The sequence below is a fragment of the Cervus elaphus genome, chromosome 19 (assembly GCF_910594005.1).
Source record: "Cervus elaphus chromosome 19, mCerEla1.1, whole genome shotgun sequence".
Taxonomy (NCBI): domain Eukaryota; kingdom Metazoa; phylum Chordata; class Mammalia; order Artiodactyla; family Cervidae; genus Cervus; species Cervus elaphus.
This window is the reverse complement of record NC_057833.1, coordinates 67,546,335-67,563,535: the sequence shown is the minus strand read 5'-3', so window position 1 is coordinate 67,563,535 and position 17,201 is coordinate 67,546,335. Positions and strand designations below refer to the sequence as shown.

The window sequence follows — 17,201 nt, the reverse complement described above, 5'->3', positions numbered from 1 at the left end:
CTAAATATCATGGGCTGCTTGGAAATCTCTCCATGGCTCTGCTACCAGTTAGCATGGTAAAACCTAGATGAGGGCCTATATTGAATTCAGGGATGCCAGGCAAAGCATTTACACCAAAGAGTTCACACCACCCACTGTTGCACTATCTCGACTAGCTCCTTCTGATCGTACTTGACCTTTCAGAAATACTAAAGCATGCAGCAAATTCTGTAGATTCATGCCTCTGACTGCCAAGATGCCATCCCCATTCTGACAGGCTAAGCCACATCTCAAGATACCAAGCGAAAACGCTCCTCACTTTGTGTTGCAGTGGGATATGCAAGGGAGTTTGGTTTGGCTTTCGGGAAGATAAATGCCATACTTCCCATCAAGTAGGAGCCATTCCGTAATGCTTCTCCTTCCGTTTGGACATCGTGGAGATGAAATAACGTGTGACCAGGTAAAGCTCTGTTTCCCTCTGATATGTGATCATCTCCGTCAGGGGAACCCTGGAGGAGCAACTGAACGCTAGAGGTGACTTTGCTGCTTCTTATAAAAGAGCCACTTTTCACTCCGCATCTGGCTAAGTCATCACCTTCTGAGCATTCTCTCAGATCCTAATGGGAATCGGGTTAGGGCAGTAACAGGGCTGAACCCTCTGCAACTGAGGTTAAGAAGGACCTCAGACAGTGCTCTTCTTGGGAGAGGGGACCACCTTACTCTCTCTGAGGTAGTGCAGGTGTGACAGAAGGATGTCAGCGTTGTAGCTCGGGGTGAGCCTCTGGAAGTCATCTTTGGTCATCTTGCACAGCTCCTTCCCGTCGATATTCTGGAATAATAAGATGTCAACGTCTGGAAGCCCATATTCTTTGACTGCCCACTCCAGCCACTGCCGGACATGGTCTGTACTCCATAGTGTGGGATCTGAAAGGGGACGGAAGAATATTTAATCAACGCCTGAAGACAAACTCCTGGGGCAGAGACATATCCCATGTGGGATCTCCCACCAGCCTCAGCTTTCCAGAGCATCACCTGCCACTCTTCCAGAATTTTCAAGCCAGGCTCAGGGACCAGTCCAAGGAGAACGTCCAAGGAAGAGCAACTGACTTATACTCGGAGACTACTGTCTTTAAAGTAAGTTTTTTTGTTGTTGTTTAAGCAAAGAAGGGTATTTATTGATTCACATAACTGAGAAGTCCAGGGGATATACTAGCTTCAGGCATGGTTTGGTCCAGGAGCACAAACACTGTCATGAGGACTCAAGTCTCTCCAGGGTTTGCCTCTCTTTCCTCTGTACTGGCTTCATTCTCTGACTGGTTCCTTTGGTATGTTGGGCCCTGTTGGTTTGAGTTTTCCATCCTACAGAGCTAAACAACTTCCGTAAAGAGGTTCTGAGCCTCTTCTCCACAATTCACTAAAATGCTTAGGGTTGAGAATCACTGGACCCACTTGAATCACAAGGCCATTCCTGAACCAATCACTGTGGTCAAGGAGGGGGGCTGTGCCGATACATCGGGTCTGAATTACACGTTCACCCAGGAAACTGAAGGTTAAGTCAGACTGAGCCACATGGACTGACAACAGAGAGAGGAGGCTCCAGGAAATAGCAAGGAGTTGCTACAAAGGGATGGAATGGATGCTGGTCAATCAAAAACAACACTGATGTCAATGCTAAGACCAGATACTGAAAAAGTTTAAAGGGAATTATCCTGAAAGTTTAGGATTCATCACACCACTTGCTTCTTTGTTGCTCAATTAACCTAACGTTTCCTGGAAGGATATGGTTTTCTTCTTAGTCGTTTCTTTTTATTTTACTTTTTCATTTATTCATCTGAATAAAGAATATCTGAATCACTTTGCTCTACACTGAAACTAACCTAACAATGAAAATCAACCAAACTTCAATTTAAAAAAAAAAAAATGGGAGGGACTTCCCTGGCAGTCAAGTGGTTAAGACTCTCTGCTTCTAGTGCAGGGGACCTGGGTTTGATACCTGATCGGGCAACTAAGATCTCACATGCTGCACGGCACAGCCACAAAGTAAATAAAATTAAAAAATAAAATAAAATTTAAGAAACAATGAGAAAAAAATGAACAAGAATCAATGAAAAATTTCCTTCAAAAAATACTGGTATCTTTATATGAAAAAAAAGAGCAACACATATCAGGAAGATGCTAATTACATACTAATAAAAAAAAATCCCATACAATATTTGTATGAAATACTGGAAAATATTGACCACAGAATTGGAAGTGACGAGTAGGTCAGCCCGAACCCTAGCACCTCCCAGGAGTGAGTGTTTCTAGGCGGGAGGCATCAGTTACACGCTTTTCCTGCAGAGAAGCTGGTCTGGCGACTCACTCACACCTGCAGGAGGCAAGCTGGCTGGGGGCGTTCACATTCCACAACCGTGGCACAGACACCCGCAGGAAGCAGGCGGCGGCGTCACGCTCGGCCGCCAAGTACGGAAGGCGACCCCCGTAGGAGCCGGAGGGCAGGGCCCTGGGGAGAAGGGGCAGAGGAGCCCCTCAACGGAAACACAAGCTGAGACCAGCCCACGCAAACAGCCTGGATGGAGGGTACCCAGGACGCCTCGCTGGCAGATGGGGCTCCTCCCTGGGGTCCCTGAGCACTAGGAGTCATCCAGACCAAGAGCAAGAGGCCAGAGTTCTTCTATCCCCCGGGACTCTCAAGGCCGTGACCCCCGGAGACCGCTTCTGTCCTCTGCGTCTGTTTCCCATGTGGAATGAAAGCCTGGGTCTGGGGTGGGGGGGGTCTCTGGACAGGCTGCGAGAGGGCAGGCATGCCGCGAGGCTCAGATCATCACAAGTGGAAACATCTGCTGTGGGAACAGACCACCCTTCTATCGCTTTCGAGCTTAATGGTTCTGGAATCCCGTTTGCTCTCACTAACGCTTTAGGCAGCTCGAGCACGGGCATCCGATGTGCTGTTGGAATACAGTCTGTATTCCAGAAAGAACAGAGGAATGGCGAGACACAGCCAGACAGCCACGTGCCGCCAGAATTCTCCTTCCTCCCTTCTGCCTTCCCTCCTTTCCTTTTCTCACTCTGCTTCTGTCTCCCCCTCCCTCCCTGCTTTTGTTTCTTCCCTACGGTTTCACATCTTTCTTAGTAGAAAGGAATCATTTTGACTCCAATAGAATTCACCCCCAGCCCACTGCCCTCCCGGATACCCAGGAGGAACCAGCATCCTGAAATGTTACATGCATCACCCCTGTATATATCTGAATACTCTTGCTGTATCCACTATATATACTGTTGTATGCCTTTCAAGTTAATATAAACGGCACCTAATTTGTTGGCGTTCAGCACTGTATTTTCAGGATGTGTCCAAGTCCATCCATGGAGGTACAGTTCATCATTTAAGCAGCTCTTACGCACCCCCTCCCCATGATTATACCCAATTTACTTATCAGTGAAGACCCCTGTGTCCCCCTCCCCACCCATATGTGAAGGAATCTGCATTGGTCCATAGCCTGGACTCCACATGAGAGTCATGGGGAGGTTGAAAAAAAAAAAAAAAAACAACTACAGATGCCTGCTCTCACTCACAGAGATGCTGAATGAAATCTGCTGGAGGGCAACCTGGGTATCAGTTGTTAAAAGCTGTCCAGGTAATTCTAATGTGGTTCAGACCATCTACTCCCAGGTTTCACTCCTTAAGAGTGCGATCATGGGACCTGGAAGCCTTCGCCTTCCCTGGGACCTAATTAGAAATGCAGAATCCCCAGGTGCCATGCAGGCTGCTGAATCTGAGTCTGTTTTTTCATAGGATTGTCAGCTGACCCATGTCCACATGAAGCCTGTGGAAGTGCTGGCCTAGGTGAGTGCCTCCATGCAGAATCAGTGGTCACAGGACCCATGCCTAACTAAGATCTCTGGTTCTGCTAGAAAGCATAGAATATCTACAAAAGCTCAAATGGCAGCGTTGACAGAAAGGTACGCCTATGCCTTTGTAATCCAACCACATGGAAACATTTTGTTAGCCTGTGAAAACTGAATGTTAGCTCCATCCAAGTCATTGAAGTTCGGATGGCTCTCTGCCATGAGGTCAGAACTCTGCTTTCATGGAGAAAACGTTCGAAACTTCAGACTGTTTCCATAGAAAGTTTTTTTTTCCCCCTTTTTCTCATGGTATGTCATGACTCCTCATCAGATAGGAACAAATCATATATTGGCCTCAGGATGCCCTGAATTCAAGTCCTCTTTCCTTAGTTCTGTGCAGAGGTCAATGAAATAGCCTTCTTGGAAAGAAGGCCTTCCCTTCCACAGGGTCCCCAAGTCATTTCCTGTAAATTTCACCACTAGGTATAAACAACATGGAAGGACTATGTTTTGGTGTAACTACTTCCTAGAAATCAGTTCATTCTGGGAAGGCATTTTCTTCTCTTAATGGTGGAAACATATTTTAAAAATGATAGATAAATATCTTCCGGAAAGTTGCTGGGTTCATGCTAACATGACCAAGTGACACCTTAGGAAGACAGCCAGAAGGAGGCCAGTCTCTCTCCAGCATCCTTTGGTGTGCCTGTTAATTGGTTTCCCTAGCTAGGCTCAAGGTTGCGATGGCTCTTTCAGTTTTCCTTTAAGGGACTCTCGTGCAAGACTCCGGAGGCCAATTTCTCTTTGCTCTGCACTGTGAGCGCTGAATTCTTGCTTCGGATTGGTCAAATGGCCCTTCTCTTGTCCTGCTGGCATGAGCATAAATTCCTACGACCTTCCCAATCGGCAATTCGGCAATACTTGTCAGATGCCTTTGAAAAACTGTGTGGATAGTCTCTGAACTAAAAATTCCACTTCTAGAAATTAATCCTTAGGAAATCATGGAGGAAGTGCGCAATGATTTATTTTCAAGGATGTTCTTTGTAGTGTTGTTTATAATAGCCAAACATTGGAAACACCCTAAATGTCCCACAAAACAAGAGAACTAGTTAAGTTGCTGTACATTTAGGAACATCCTTGTGATATTTAGAGACTAAAATTACACTGCTGAATGTAGTTACTGATATGAAAAATGTTCAAAATAGATTAAAAGTTTTGAAAACATTATGGTAGTACAATTATATTCTTCAAAGAAATACAAATATACCCATGGAAAGAATTTTCAAGAGATATGCATCGAAACGGCAATTATTGTATCTGAGCAAAAGGCAATGGAGATTTAAAATTTTTTCTTTTCACTCAACTTTATCTTCTCTTTTTTTTCTACAATGAACATGTGATACTTTGATTAAACAGTTATTTATAAATATATATATATATATATATTCTCTGTGTTTCAAAATCAAAACAAGGTCCTATAAAGGACTGCACATGTATATTTGCTAAAATGTTTTTATTACATTTTCATAAAATTTTAATATTACTTTTTTTATCCAGTTCATTCATGGGAGTTGTTTCATTGGAAAAGAATAAAACTACACCAAGCCAGGTTACTACTGTATCCTTTTGGAATTTGATCTCCACACCTCTGCCCTATACATTTAGAAGCAAAGAATACTAAAAACAAAATATGAAAATATGACCACTTGGTAGAGTAAATGAGGACGTGCCTTTCCAACCTGTGGGGCGCCGTTATTCTAGACCGCCTCTATGGGTGTTCTACAGAGAACAGTTTGCAAGTATCAAGTCCAAACTCTTCAGTCTGAAGCACGCAGTCCCAGGTTTCCAGGCCCCACGGTTTTCCTAAGCATCATTCCCAGCTTTTCCTCCACCCTGGACCTTCCATCCCCACACACCCAGCTGTCATCTCCCGAACCCACACCCCGTCTGTGCCCACACACCACCCGCTGGTTGAAGACCCACCTTTCCTGCACCCTCACTTACACTCACCACCTCCTTTGGGTATCTGTCCTCCACATTCTTGAGGTTTAGGAGCTGATAATCACTCCCCGGGCAGGGAAGTGATGACAAGACAGGGGGCTCTGTCCCCGCCCCAGTGGCAGGGCCCACCCTCGGCTTCCCCAAGCTCCCTGGGCCAGGCATGGATGCCACTCTTATAAAGGGTATTTTTTTAGGGTTCAAGTCAGTGTGTGGGGTCTCAGCTCACCCTTCAACTCCACAGAGCACCCAGGAGAGAGGCTTCCAGGTCTCCTCCATGGCCCATGATGGATCAGCACAGTTTTCTTATTTCCGCCCTACCCTGCCGTCACAGGAGGGAGCTCACAAGGTCCCACAAGATTCAACCGGCCTTCCCTCTTTCCCTGACCCCCCACTATGCATATGAAGGAGAAAGGGGAGGGGTCATGGGATGAGCCCCAACCCAGGGTCACCTCTGCCTCCGCTCAGGGGTGGATCGCACACCCTCTGCCCTCAGGGAGTGGTGCCGCTCAGAACCTGTCTCCTAATCTCATGACTGAGCCTGGGGCTTCTTTTTCTCTTTTGGTGTCATTTTTTTTAAAATTGGAGTATAGTTGATTTACAAGGCTGTGTTAATTTCTGCTGCATAGCACAGTGATTCGGTTATACACACATATATTCTCTTCCATTATGGTTTATCATAGGATACTGAATATAGTTCCCTGTGCTCCAGAGTAGGAGCTTACTGTTTACCCACTCTGGATATGCCCGTTTGCATCCGCTAATCCCAGACCCCCAATCCATCCCGATCGTGTCCTCCTTCCCCAGGGCAACCACCAGCCTGCTCTCTCTGCCCCTGGCTTTCTTTCTGTTGCCTAGATAGGTTCCCTTGTATCATATTCTACATATTCTACATGTAAGTGATATGATATGATGTTCATCATTCTTACTTCACTTGGTATAGTAATTCTCTAGTTGAATTCCTGTTGCTGCAAATGGCATGATTCTGTTCTTTTCATGGCTGAGTAGTATTCCATTGCATATATGTACCACTCTTCTTTACCCAGTCAACTGTCAGTAGACATTTATGGAACAATGTGTAGATTCCAAGGACCAATAGGACTTTAGTCTTAAGACCAACAGTCTTAGTAGTCCTTAGACTAAGCTGAATTTAACTAAGCATTTACAACATACACAAGTACTGCAGGGATTCAGAGGTAGAAAAGAAAAAGATGCTGAGAATCTACCGAACAAGGTAGCTATGAAGATGACCCACAAAATGGAATGGAATCTTTGTTATCTGAGCAGGATGTGGAAGTACAGAGAAGCAGCAATTCATCCCAATCAGGAAAAAAAAAGGGGGTGGGGGAAGGTTTCACCAGAAGAGTTTGGCTTGAGCCTAAATGAACAAAAAAGATTTTGACCGCAGCAGGATGACAGATGGAGAAGGGAATGGCAACCCTCTCCAGTATTCTTGCCTAGAAAATCCCAGGGGCAGAGGAGCTTGGTGGGCTACAGTCCATGGGGTTGCAAAGAGTTGGACATGGCTGAGCCACTTAACATTCTCTTTCTTTCAAGAAGAACCTTGAGGATCTTGCTAAGAAGGTTGGACTTTATGATCTAGGAATTTCAGGGTCACTGAAAATATCTGAAGAATCAAAGAATGTCTTAATTCACATCCAGCATAGCAAACTTGGTGATCAAATAAAAGCTTTTATCAGGAGCAAGAACACTCATATTTGGGCTCTGATTCAACCATTCCTTAGATGCAAAAGTCAACCTCTCTAGAATTTTCTTTTTTCTGTGGGTAATTAAGTGAAAAGTTAAGGGAAGAGAAAAGTCAATGAGATAATGTATGTGGAAGCACTTTGCCAACAATAACACATTACAGAGCAATAATGCATCCACGCACTGGATTCTGCATTGCAAACTCTGCTAAATTGAAATAGACAATCTATTATCACAGGGGAAGCCTCTTCCTTTCAACACAAAAGTCTGATTTATCACTTTATTTTAAGAAGCTTTCGGAGGTGCTAATGGCAGATGAACCAGGAGCAGCTAGAGATAAGTTGTTTTGTTTTCAGCCCTCCAGTTCAATTGTTTTAAAAACATCTGTGTCCACAACACGTGGACATCAAAATGGTAAATCCCCGTGGTACAGGGTTAAAAAAGAAAGTCATCTCTCTTTCTCTGCAGCCTCTTACTTTTATTTTAGATTACACAGTTAATATCCAAAAGTTTTAGAAATGTTATTTCAGTAAACTGAGATTAAAACAAATAAATAAAAGCAAAGCAGATTTGCACTGTTTAGGCAGGAGTGGTGAGGGGGTGACAGGCAGTGGGTAGGATTAGGGTTGAAAATTTTTTTTACATTTCCCTGAAACTGGATTCTGACTTAGTAGAATTCCACTGCTGCCAGGAAAATATTAAGTAGATATTTAAATTAAGCAAAAGGATACTGCATTGCTGAAGACAAACCGCGCCTTCGTGAAACAAAATACCTCTTATAGGCGAGCATCCTGTTTCTGAGACACTTGCCCTACCCGAGAATGAACCAAATTGGTGGTAAGTCCTGAGTGTCATTTTTCTTGAACAGTATCAATGTAAAATACTGGCTTCCAGAAAGAAAAAATCATCCATGGTCATGAAAAAATACCAACAAAAATAAATTGCACTTCTAAGTCATATCACAAGCCTATGAGGTCTTTGTTTATAAAACCAGACCCTGGCGAGGCTGCCAGTCTACTGTTCTAGACACTCAGAAGCCTGCAAAAATAAGATTTAGTATTTTGCCGCCTCATCAGAACAAATTTTACATTTATAAAGAAGCCTAAATAAGAGAACTGGCTCAAATTTGAGCTTCAAGAAATTGAAATTTGAGCTCAAGTAGAGCCTACAGTCAAGGTTACTTACGAATCTTTTCATTTCTGAACAATGAATGCGGTTCAGTTTTTGTTTCGATAATTACTGATTTCTAATTTTATTGTACTTTTGTCCGTGAATGAGGTCTACATGACACTGATTTTTTGAACAATGGTTGTTACTCCCATGGCACAGTCAGTTTCTGCAAATGCCCTTTGAGTACTTAAAAAGAAGGCTTCTGATTGTTGAGTACAGGTATCTGTAAGAAACCACTAGATCAAAATTAATAATTCACACATAATTTCCATGTCATTGATCTATCAAAAGCTTAGAAGGGCAAATTAAAATCGCTCAATAAAGTGAACTGGTCTATCTCTCTGTATAGTTCTTTATGTATTCTGAGGCTAAGTTATTAGGTATATTCAGCTTTATCATCGTACATTCTTCATAAATGTAAACACTTTTTGATTATGTGATAACTATCAGTTTTCTCCACTAATGCTTTCTGTTTCCATTCTTGTCAGCTTTATTTTGACTGCAATTTGGCTAGTGTATCTTTTCCCATCTGTTTACTGGCATTCCTTGTCTATGTTAGATGTTTCTGTAAACAGTACATAACTAACTCTGTAGTACTTTTTAAAAATCCACTTTATCATTCTCTGTCTTTGATGACGAGTTCGATCTACTTATGTTTATTGTTACGGGTATATCTGATTTCTAACACTTCATACTTTTTGTTATTGCTGTATCTGTTCTTTGTTTCTCCTTTCAAATATCAGATTGAATTCATCTATTTTTCTTTGCTGCTTTTTGTTTGTTTGTTTCTCTACTGGTTGGGTGTTTAACATTCTACTCCAATTTCTTCACTTCTTAATCTTTATGCAAAATCAAAATTTAATCCCCAAATGTCCTTTGCCCAGAGAACGTAAGGTATTTGGGAACCTTTACCACTAGTCCTGCATCGCTGTGCTTATATAGTAATGTCAGTCAATATTTTTATTCAACATTATTAGAGTCTGTGGCAGGAAAAAGAATGTTAAGAGACCTAGAGTTTTAGGTTTTAGAGAGATCTAGAGTTTTGTCAGTTTCTCCCAGTTCCTGGAAATTTCCTGCTATTGCCCTCTTCGCCCTGTTTTGCTGTTGAGAGGTTTGCTGTCCTTATAACTGTCATTATTTTCTGATAGTCTGTCTTCTTTCTTTTTATAGGGGGTAAGTAGTGAGTTTGCTAGTGATTTTTTTTTTTGGCCACACCCAGTGGCGTGGGGCATCTCGGGTCCCTGATCAGGGATGGAACCCAGAGCCTCAGAGCAGAGTCCTAACCACGGGACCACCGCCAAGGTCCCTGTCTCTCCATCAGTTGGCGCTAGAGTCCTTTGTCTCCGGTGTTCTGCAGTCTCACCATACCGTGATTAGAGAAGATGAATTCTTTATCCTTCTCTAGACAGTGTTTCCTATATTTGGAGAATGGCTTTATTCATCAATTTTGGGAAAGTCTTGGCTGTTTATCTCTTCAAATATTGCATCTCATCCATTCTCTTTATTTCCTTTTTCCAGAACTTCTAATAGGTCTACCCTGAATCCTTCCCAACTGTTGACTTTTTCCCTTAAATTTCCCCTTTTTGTCCCTGTGCTGCACTCTGAAAACAATCTTTGATTTGCTTCTCAGTGTTTTCATATCAACTGTTTAATCCATCTACTGAGTTTTTGATATTTTCTGATCTGAATTTTGAATACACTCTTGTGTTTCTAGGCATTCTACTTTTCCTTCTTCAATATTATCCATTCGTTTCCATAATATTTTTCCTTTCTTTGCTTATTCCTTCTTTTATGTATCTGTTGTTTAGAAATTAAGCCGTGTCCAACTCATGTGACTTCACGGACTGCAGACTGCCAGGCTCCTCTGTTCATGGGATTTCCCAGGCAAGAATACTGGAGTGGGTTACCATATCCTTCTCCAGGGGAATCTTCCCAACCTGGGGATTGAATCCTGTCTCCTGCATCTGTTGCATTGGCAGGTGGATTCTCTACCTCTGAGCCACCAGTGAAGCCCTTTAGGTATCTAGTCACTTTTCAAATCTACTTACTTTATATTCTCTATATCATACTTTAATTACCTAACATTACTGAGGGTTTTAATCAGGTTGTCTGTTCTTTCTGCTGAATCTTGGCCCCAATAGGTTCTTCCCGTTTTCATAATTTGGATTTGCAGCATCATCTTCTGTAGGTCTTTATCTATAGGAATTCTGTCAAGCCTGAATTGAAGGTGAGCTTCTCCAGCAAGATTTTGTCTTTATTTCTAGCGCATAACCACTTTTCAATGGCTAATTTCTCAGACTGGAGACTGTTGGAACACACAGCTGTGTGCATGAGTTAGGAGGTCCAACCCCTGCTTTTGCAAGTCCAAGATGTCATCTCCTGTCCCTAATTAATCTTTAAAACCCAAATATCTGTATTATAGACATCAGAACTCCACCCCCATCCATGCACCTAAGATAACATGAGACAAATGGGACGAATAGGCCTCCCTGTTCTCAGTTTCTGCCTTGTCTTTAGTCCCTAAGGAACTTGCTGACTTTCTTCCCAGTTCAGCTGTGCATTTAGAAGGTTCTCAGATTTTATGCATCATTTCCAGGGACTCTGCGAGAGGCCCTTTTAAGTTTAACGGTTTACTAGAACCAAGAGTCTTCTCTGCATAAATTTTACCCATCTACCTTCAAACTTTTCCTTTTTCACTGCAGCCATCAGCCTAGCTCACACTATGCTCCACTTCATTCACGGATTAAATAATCCATTGTCAAAAATTAACGTACATATGGATTGTTCAATACCCAGGGGAAGAGCACAAAGAACTGTAAAAAAACAAAGTGTGCCCACTTTCAACTCACTGAGAATCAACAATTCCATCATATATTTTATTCAACAAATACATGACTACATTATTTTTGTTGGGCTCTAAAGATATCTTTGACATTCAGACATGCCAAAATATTTCACTGGATAGTCATTCTCAGCTCTTCCTAAGTGGGTTATCTAGCTTGGAGATTTTGTTTTTCTTTTTTTCCCATTTCCTCCTCTTAGTTAGTACTCCATGACAACACTGCATATGCTCATCATGTTTCAGAAATGGAGTGACCACTTAAAAGTTTCTCCCTGCTTGGGTGGTCTCTCTTTGCTCCTCTTTAAATATTGGTATCCCCAGAGTTTTGTCCTCCACTCTCCTCACTCCATAGACATCCCCTGGCCATCTAGACTCTCATGTTCCAACTACAGCGTGTATGCAGTGTTGGTTTTCAAGGGGTGCCACAAGGAGAACCACACATCAACTGGCTTAAAACCATAGGAACGTGGTTCCTTGTAGTTCTGGGGGCTGGAAGTCTGAAATCTAGCTGTCAGGAGGACTGAGCTCCCTCTGGGACTCTGGACAGAATCCTTCCTTCCCGTCCCATCTTCTGAGGGTGGGTGGCATTCCTCTAATCTCTACCCCCATCCTTACATGGCCTTCTCCCTGCATCCTCACATCATCTTCCCTCCATGTATGTCTGGGTCCAGATGCCCCCTTCAGATAAGGGCACCAGTCATTCTATCAGGCCCACCCTTGTGACCTCATCCTAACTTGATCAAACCTGAAAATACTCTTATTTCCAAATCAGGTCACATTCCAAGGCACTGGAAGTTAGGATGTCAATGTATTTTTTTTTGGTAGGGGCACAATTCAACCCATAATAAATGCTTATCTCTTGAATGTAGGGCTCTCTCCCCAATGCCTGAAGAAATATGAAAAGAAGAGCTGCAGTTTTTGGAAGCATTACCATATCCCAAGCACTGTTTATACACGTCACACATGCATCTTATTTAATCCATACTTCCATCTTTGTTTTGATGGCACAGAAACTAAGGCTCAGTAAGATTAAATGACTTTCCAGAGCTAGAAAAGGCGCCGTTTAGAACTCAACTGTATGACCCTTGATAAAGGATTTTAACCCTATGCTCTATAGGACACAGTGAACTGCCTGGTAGGGATCCCATCGGTATCTTAAGTACAGGATGAATCAAACGAACATCATGTGTGCATGCTCAGTTGCTCAGTCATGTCCAACTCTGTGCAACCTCATGGACTAGAGCCCTCCAGGCTCCTCTGTCCATGGGATTTTCCAGGCAAGAAACCTGGAATGGGTTGCCATTTCCTTCTTCTGGGGATGTTCCCAACCTAGGGATCGAACCCACGTCTCCAGCATTGGCAGACAGATTCTTTACCAGTAGCACCACCTGGGAAGCCCAAAGGAACATCATCTACCTTAATTTTTTTTTCTACATTTACGAACTTCCACCCAGCTATTTTTGCTAAATCAAAGCTATTTTTAATTAGATTCTTCCCTTGGTTTAAAAAAAAAAACATAAATCATTATCATCATGGAAATGTAAAGGTTAAGAGCTGAGCAACATCATAGACAATTTTGAACATCAACTTTACTCCACGACTTACTACTTACATATTTGAAAAGGCCGTTTCAGAATCTACAACAATTTAACAAATTTACTCCATCATTCTACTTTCTTGGATTCTTCCTAGACACTTTTGATCATGTATTAACAGCATACGAATAAGAGCTCAGACTCTGGATTCAGACAGAACTGGGTCAGAATTCTGGCTTTCCACATCATTGGCTGGGACATCTTGGGCAACCATCTTACTTCCCTAGTTTGAGTTTCTGTATCTGTATAGTGAGAACAACAAATAGTTTCTACACCATAGGATTTTTGTGGAATTTAGATAAGATTGTTGCTGTTCAGTTGCTCAGTCGTGTCTGACTGTTAGCAACCCCATGGACTGCAGCACGCCAGGCTTCCCTGTCTTTTACCATCTTTCCTGTCATCTTCACCATTAAATAAAACCTTTTCAACAAAGAGCAGGGCCAAGCGGCTGACAACACTGTGTCCTCAGCAGACGGTCGCCATTTCTGTTTTTATTATTTCAGCCACGTAGAACCCAATGACAGTTGCCTCAATTCAGCTCCCAGTTTAAACATACATTAACTGGGACCTTAGGATTTAAGTTTTAGTTGGTTGGGTTGTTCAGTTGCCTGACTTAGCGTAAAAAATTGTAACCAGAAGCTTATAGAAACACATTCCATAATGCAGACATAATGGGAGAGATCTCTGGGAGTGTTTGGAGGCATGACAAAGTAAAGCAGAGAAACGTGTAGTTTATTGGAAACAAATGTGTGGTTACCAAATGGGAGAGGGAAAGGGAGGACAAATTAGTGGTGTGGGATTAGCACATACAAACTTTTATGTACAAGTAGATAAGCAACAAGGATATATGTGTAGCATAGGGAATAACACTCATTATCTTATAATAATCTAATCATGGAGCACAACCTGTAAAAATACTGAGCCACTATGCTGTATACCTAAACTAGCACAATATTGTAAACTGATGAGGAGAAAATGGAAGTATTAGTCACTCAGTCGTGCCTGACTCTTTGCAACCCCATGGGCTGTAGCCCACCAGGCTCCTCTGTCCATGGGATTTCCCAGGCGAGAATACTGGAGTGGGTTGCCGTTTCCTTCTCCAGGGGATCTTACCGACTCTGGGATTGAACACAGATCTCCCTCAAGAAAGGCAGATTCCTCACTGTCTGAGCCACCATGGAGGTCCCTGTAATACTTTAATTTTAAGAAAGAAATGCTTCACCAGCAGATACTTAATCACTGAGTACAGGCCTGAGGATTGGCTCTGGTCTCACCATCCGTACATGTATCCTCGGGAAAGTTCTTTCATTTCCCCAGGGCCCAATTTTCTCACGTTTAAGGGTTTTGTGGGACTTCCTTCACGGCTCAGTGGTAAAGAATCCGCCTGCCAAGGCAGGAGACACAGGTTTGGTCCCTGGTCCTGGAATGTTCCACAGGCCGCAGAGCAACCAAGCCCATGGGCCACGTGGAATATTCCACAGGCCACAGAGCAACTGAGCCCGTGGGCCACATGGAATATTCCACATGCCACAGAGCAACTGAATCCAAGTGCTACAACTACTGAGACCTGTGTGCCTAGAGTCTGCGCTCTGCAAACAGAAGCCACTCCAATGAGAAGCCCACATACTGAAACTACAGAGTAGCCCCTGCTTGCCGCAACTAGAGAAAGCCCCCACGCAACATCGAAGACCCAGCACAGCCAAAAAGAGATAAATAAATACATTTTTTTTTCTTTTCTTTTTTTTTTTTAAATAAATACATTTTTAAAGGATTTAATGATAGGGCTTCCCTTGTGGCTCAGCTGGTAAAGAATCTGCCTGGAATGCAGGAGACCCCAGGTTGATTCCCCAGTTGGGAAGATCCGCTGGAGAAGGGACAGGCTACCCGCCCCAGGATTCTTGGGCTTCCCTGGTGGCTCAGCTGGTAAAGAATCTGCCCGCAATGCAGGAGACATGAATTCAATCCCTGGGATGAGAAGATCCCCTGGAGAAGGGAAAGGCTACCCATTTCCATATTCTGGCCTGGAGAATTCCACGGACTGCATAGTCCACAGGGTCACAAAGAGTTGGACACAACTGAGCGACTTTCACTTTCAGTGATAGTTAAGAGTGTGTGTCCACTTGACTGGATTGTGGGATGTCTAGATATTTCATTAAACATTATTTCTGGGCCAATCTGCAAGGGTGCTCCCAAAAGATGCTGGCCTTTGCACTGTGCGACTGAGTAAAGGCCAGGAAAGGGTGAGAGAAAGAGAGAGAGACTGGTTCTGCTTCTTTGAAGAACCCTGACTCATAAACAGCTGAATGAAGATCAGCAAGAATCTTGCAAATGCATCCCCGGTGGTCCTCTGATTCCAACTAACTAAAGCCGGATTCCACTAACTCGACTGACGCATGCTTAGTGACTTCTGCACACGGGCCACGAGTTTGCTGCTTTTTCTGGTGGTGAAGAACGCAAAAGACATTATCACCAACTCACGATGCTCTCAATCTAATAGAACACACAGGCTTATAAATAACCACCTTTAAAAAGATTGTTGTTGTTCAGTTGCTAAGTCATGTCTGACCCCGTGGACTGTAGCACACCAGGCTTCCCTGTCCTTCACTATTTCCCGGAGTTTGTTCAAACTCATGCCCACTGAGTCAGTGATGCCATCCAAGTATCTCATCCTCTGTCGTCCCCTTCTCCTCCTGCCTTCAATCTTTCCCAACATCAGGGCGTTTTCCAATGAGTCGGCTCTTTGTATCAGGTGGCTAAAGTATTGGAGCTTCAGCTGCAGCATCAGCCCTTCCAATGAATATTCAGACTCAGTTTCCTTTAGGATGGACTGGTTTGATCTTGCAGTCCAAGGGACTCTCAAGAGTCTCCTCCAACACCAGTTTGAAAGCATTAATTCTTCAGCACTCAGCCTTCTTTATGGTCCAGCTCTCACACCTCTACATGACTACTGGCAAAACCATACTTTTGACTATATGGACCTTTGCTGGCAAAGTGATGTCTCTTCTTTTTAATACTGTTTAGGTTTGTCATAGATTTTCTTCTAAGGAGCAAGCATCTTTTAATTTCATGGCTGAGTACACTGTAATAAAACATTGGCCATTTAGACTTGGAGAGTATTTTCTTCCATTGCTTGTTATTCATCTACTTTCAACCTGAGTTTGGAGATGTCATCTTTAGAAAAGGTCTTGTGCAGGCCATAGGAACTTTCTGCCACTTTGAGAAATCAAAGTCCTGACTTTCTAAGAAACCAAACCAGCAAAGACTCACACTGGGCATATGCTTTCTGTCTGCACTGAGCTATTGGCTAATATAACTCACACTGTCCATAGTGGATGTCACAAGGAAGGTGCCCACGCCTGAGTTAAGCCCAAATATAATGTCCAGAGATGCTGCACCAGGAAGAACATTCCCTTCCCTGTGAAATTTATTTCTGAAAAAAAGACATTATTTCCCCTATGGATCTTTTTATGTTAGCCACCAGGAAGCTCAATGCCATTCTAGAAACTAAGCCACAGCATCTTGGCCAAGCTTGTGGCCAAAAGAGCTACATTATTCCTTCATGTGACCTTGGTTTTCCATTAATATTCATAATTGCCTTAGTTGTGGCTGTTGAGTTGCTAAGTCATGCCCAGCTCTTTTGCAACTCCATGGACTGTAGCCTGCCAGGATCCTCTGTCCATGGGATTCTCCAGGCCAAAATACTGGAGTGGGTTGCCATTTCCTTCCTCCTCCAGGAGATCTTCCCAACCCAGGGACTGAATCCAAGTCTTCTGCATTGGCAGGTGGATTCTCTACCAAACGGAGCCACCTGAGAAGCCCGACTGCCTCAGTATCAATCCCCAATTTCTAACTGATTAGTAGTTTGGCTCACGTGACGATCACTAGTTTAGTCCGCAAGGTATCTCAAATCCTTCATGGAGTTAAACACTATATCTAGCATGAAAATGAAAGTGAAAGTTGAGTCGCTCAATTGTGTCCGACTCTTTGCGACCCCATGGACTGTAGCCCACCAGGCTCCTCCGCCCATGAGATTCTCCAGGCAAGAATACTGGAGTGGGTTGCCATTT

The 17,201-nt window shown here is 43.2% G+C and overlaps 1 protein-coding gene across 6 annotated transcripts in view; it reads right to left on the bottom strand.

Annotated features, from left to right (window-relative positions):
• The window catches only part of ERG (ETS transcription factor ERG), a 315,726-nt gene that overhangs the window by 23,802 nt on the left and 274,723 nt on the right, over positions 1-17,201 (bottom strand). For all 6 annotated transcript variants that reach the window (XM_043875442.1, XM_043875441.1, XM_043875443.1 and 3 more), the window contains one exon: positions 700-903. In XM_043875442.1, coding sequence (XP_043731377.1) covers positions 700-903 — 204 coding nt within the window. The remainder of the gene's footprint in view (positions 1-699; positions 904-17,201) is intronic.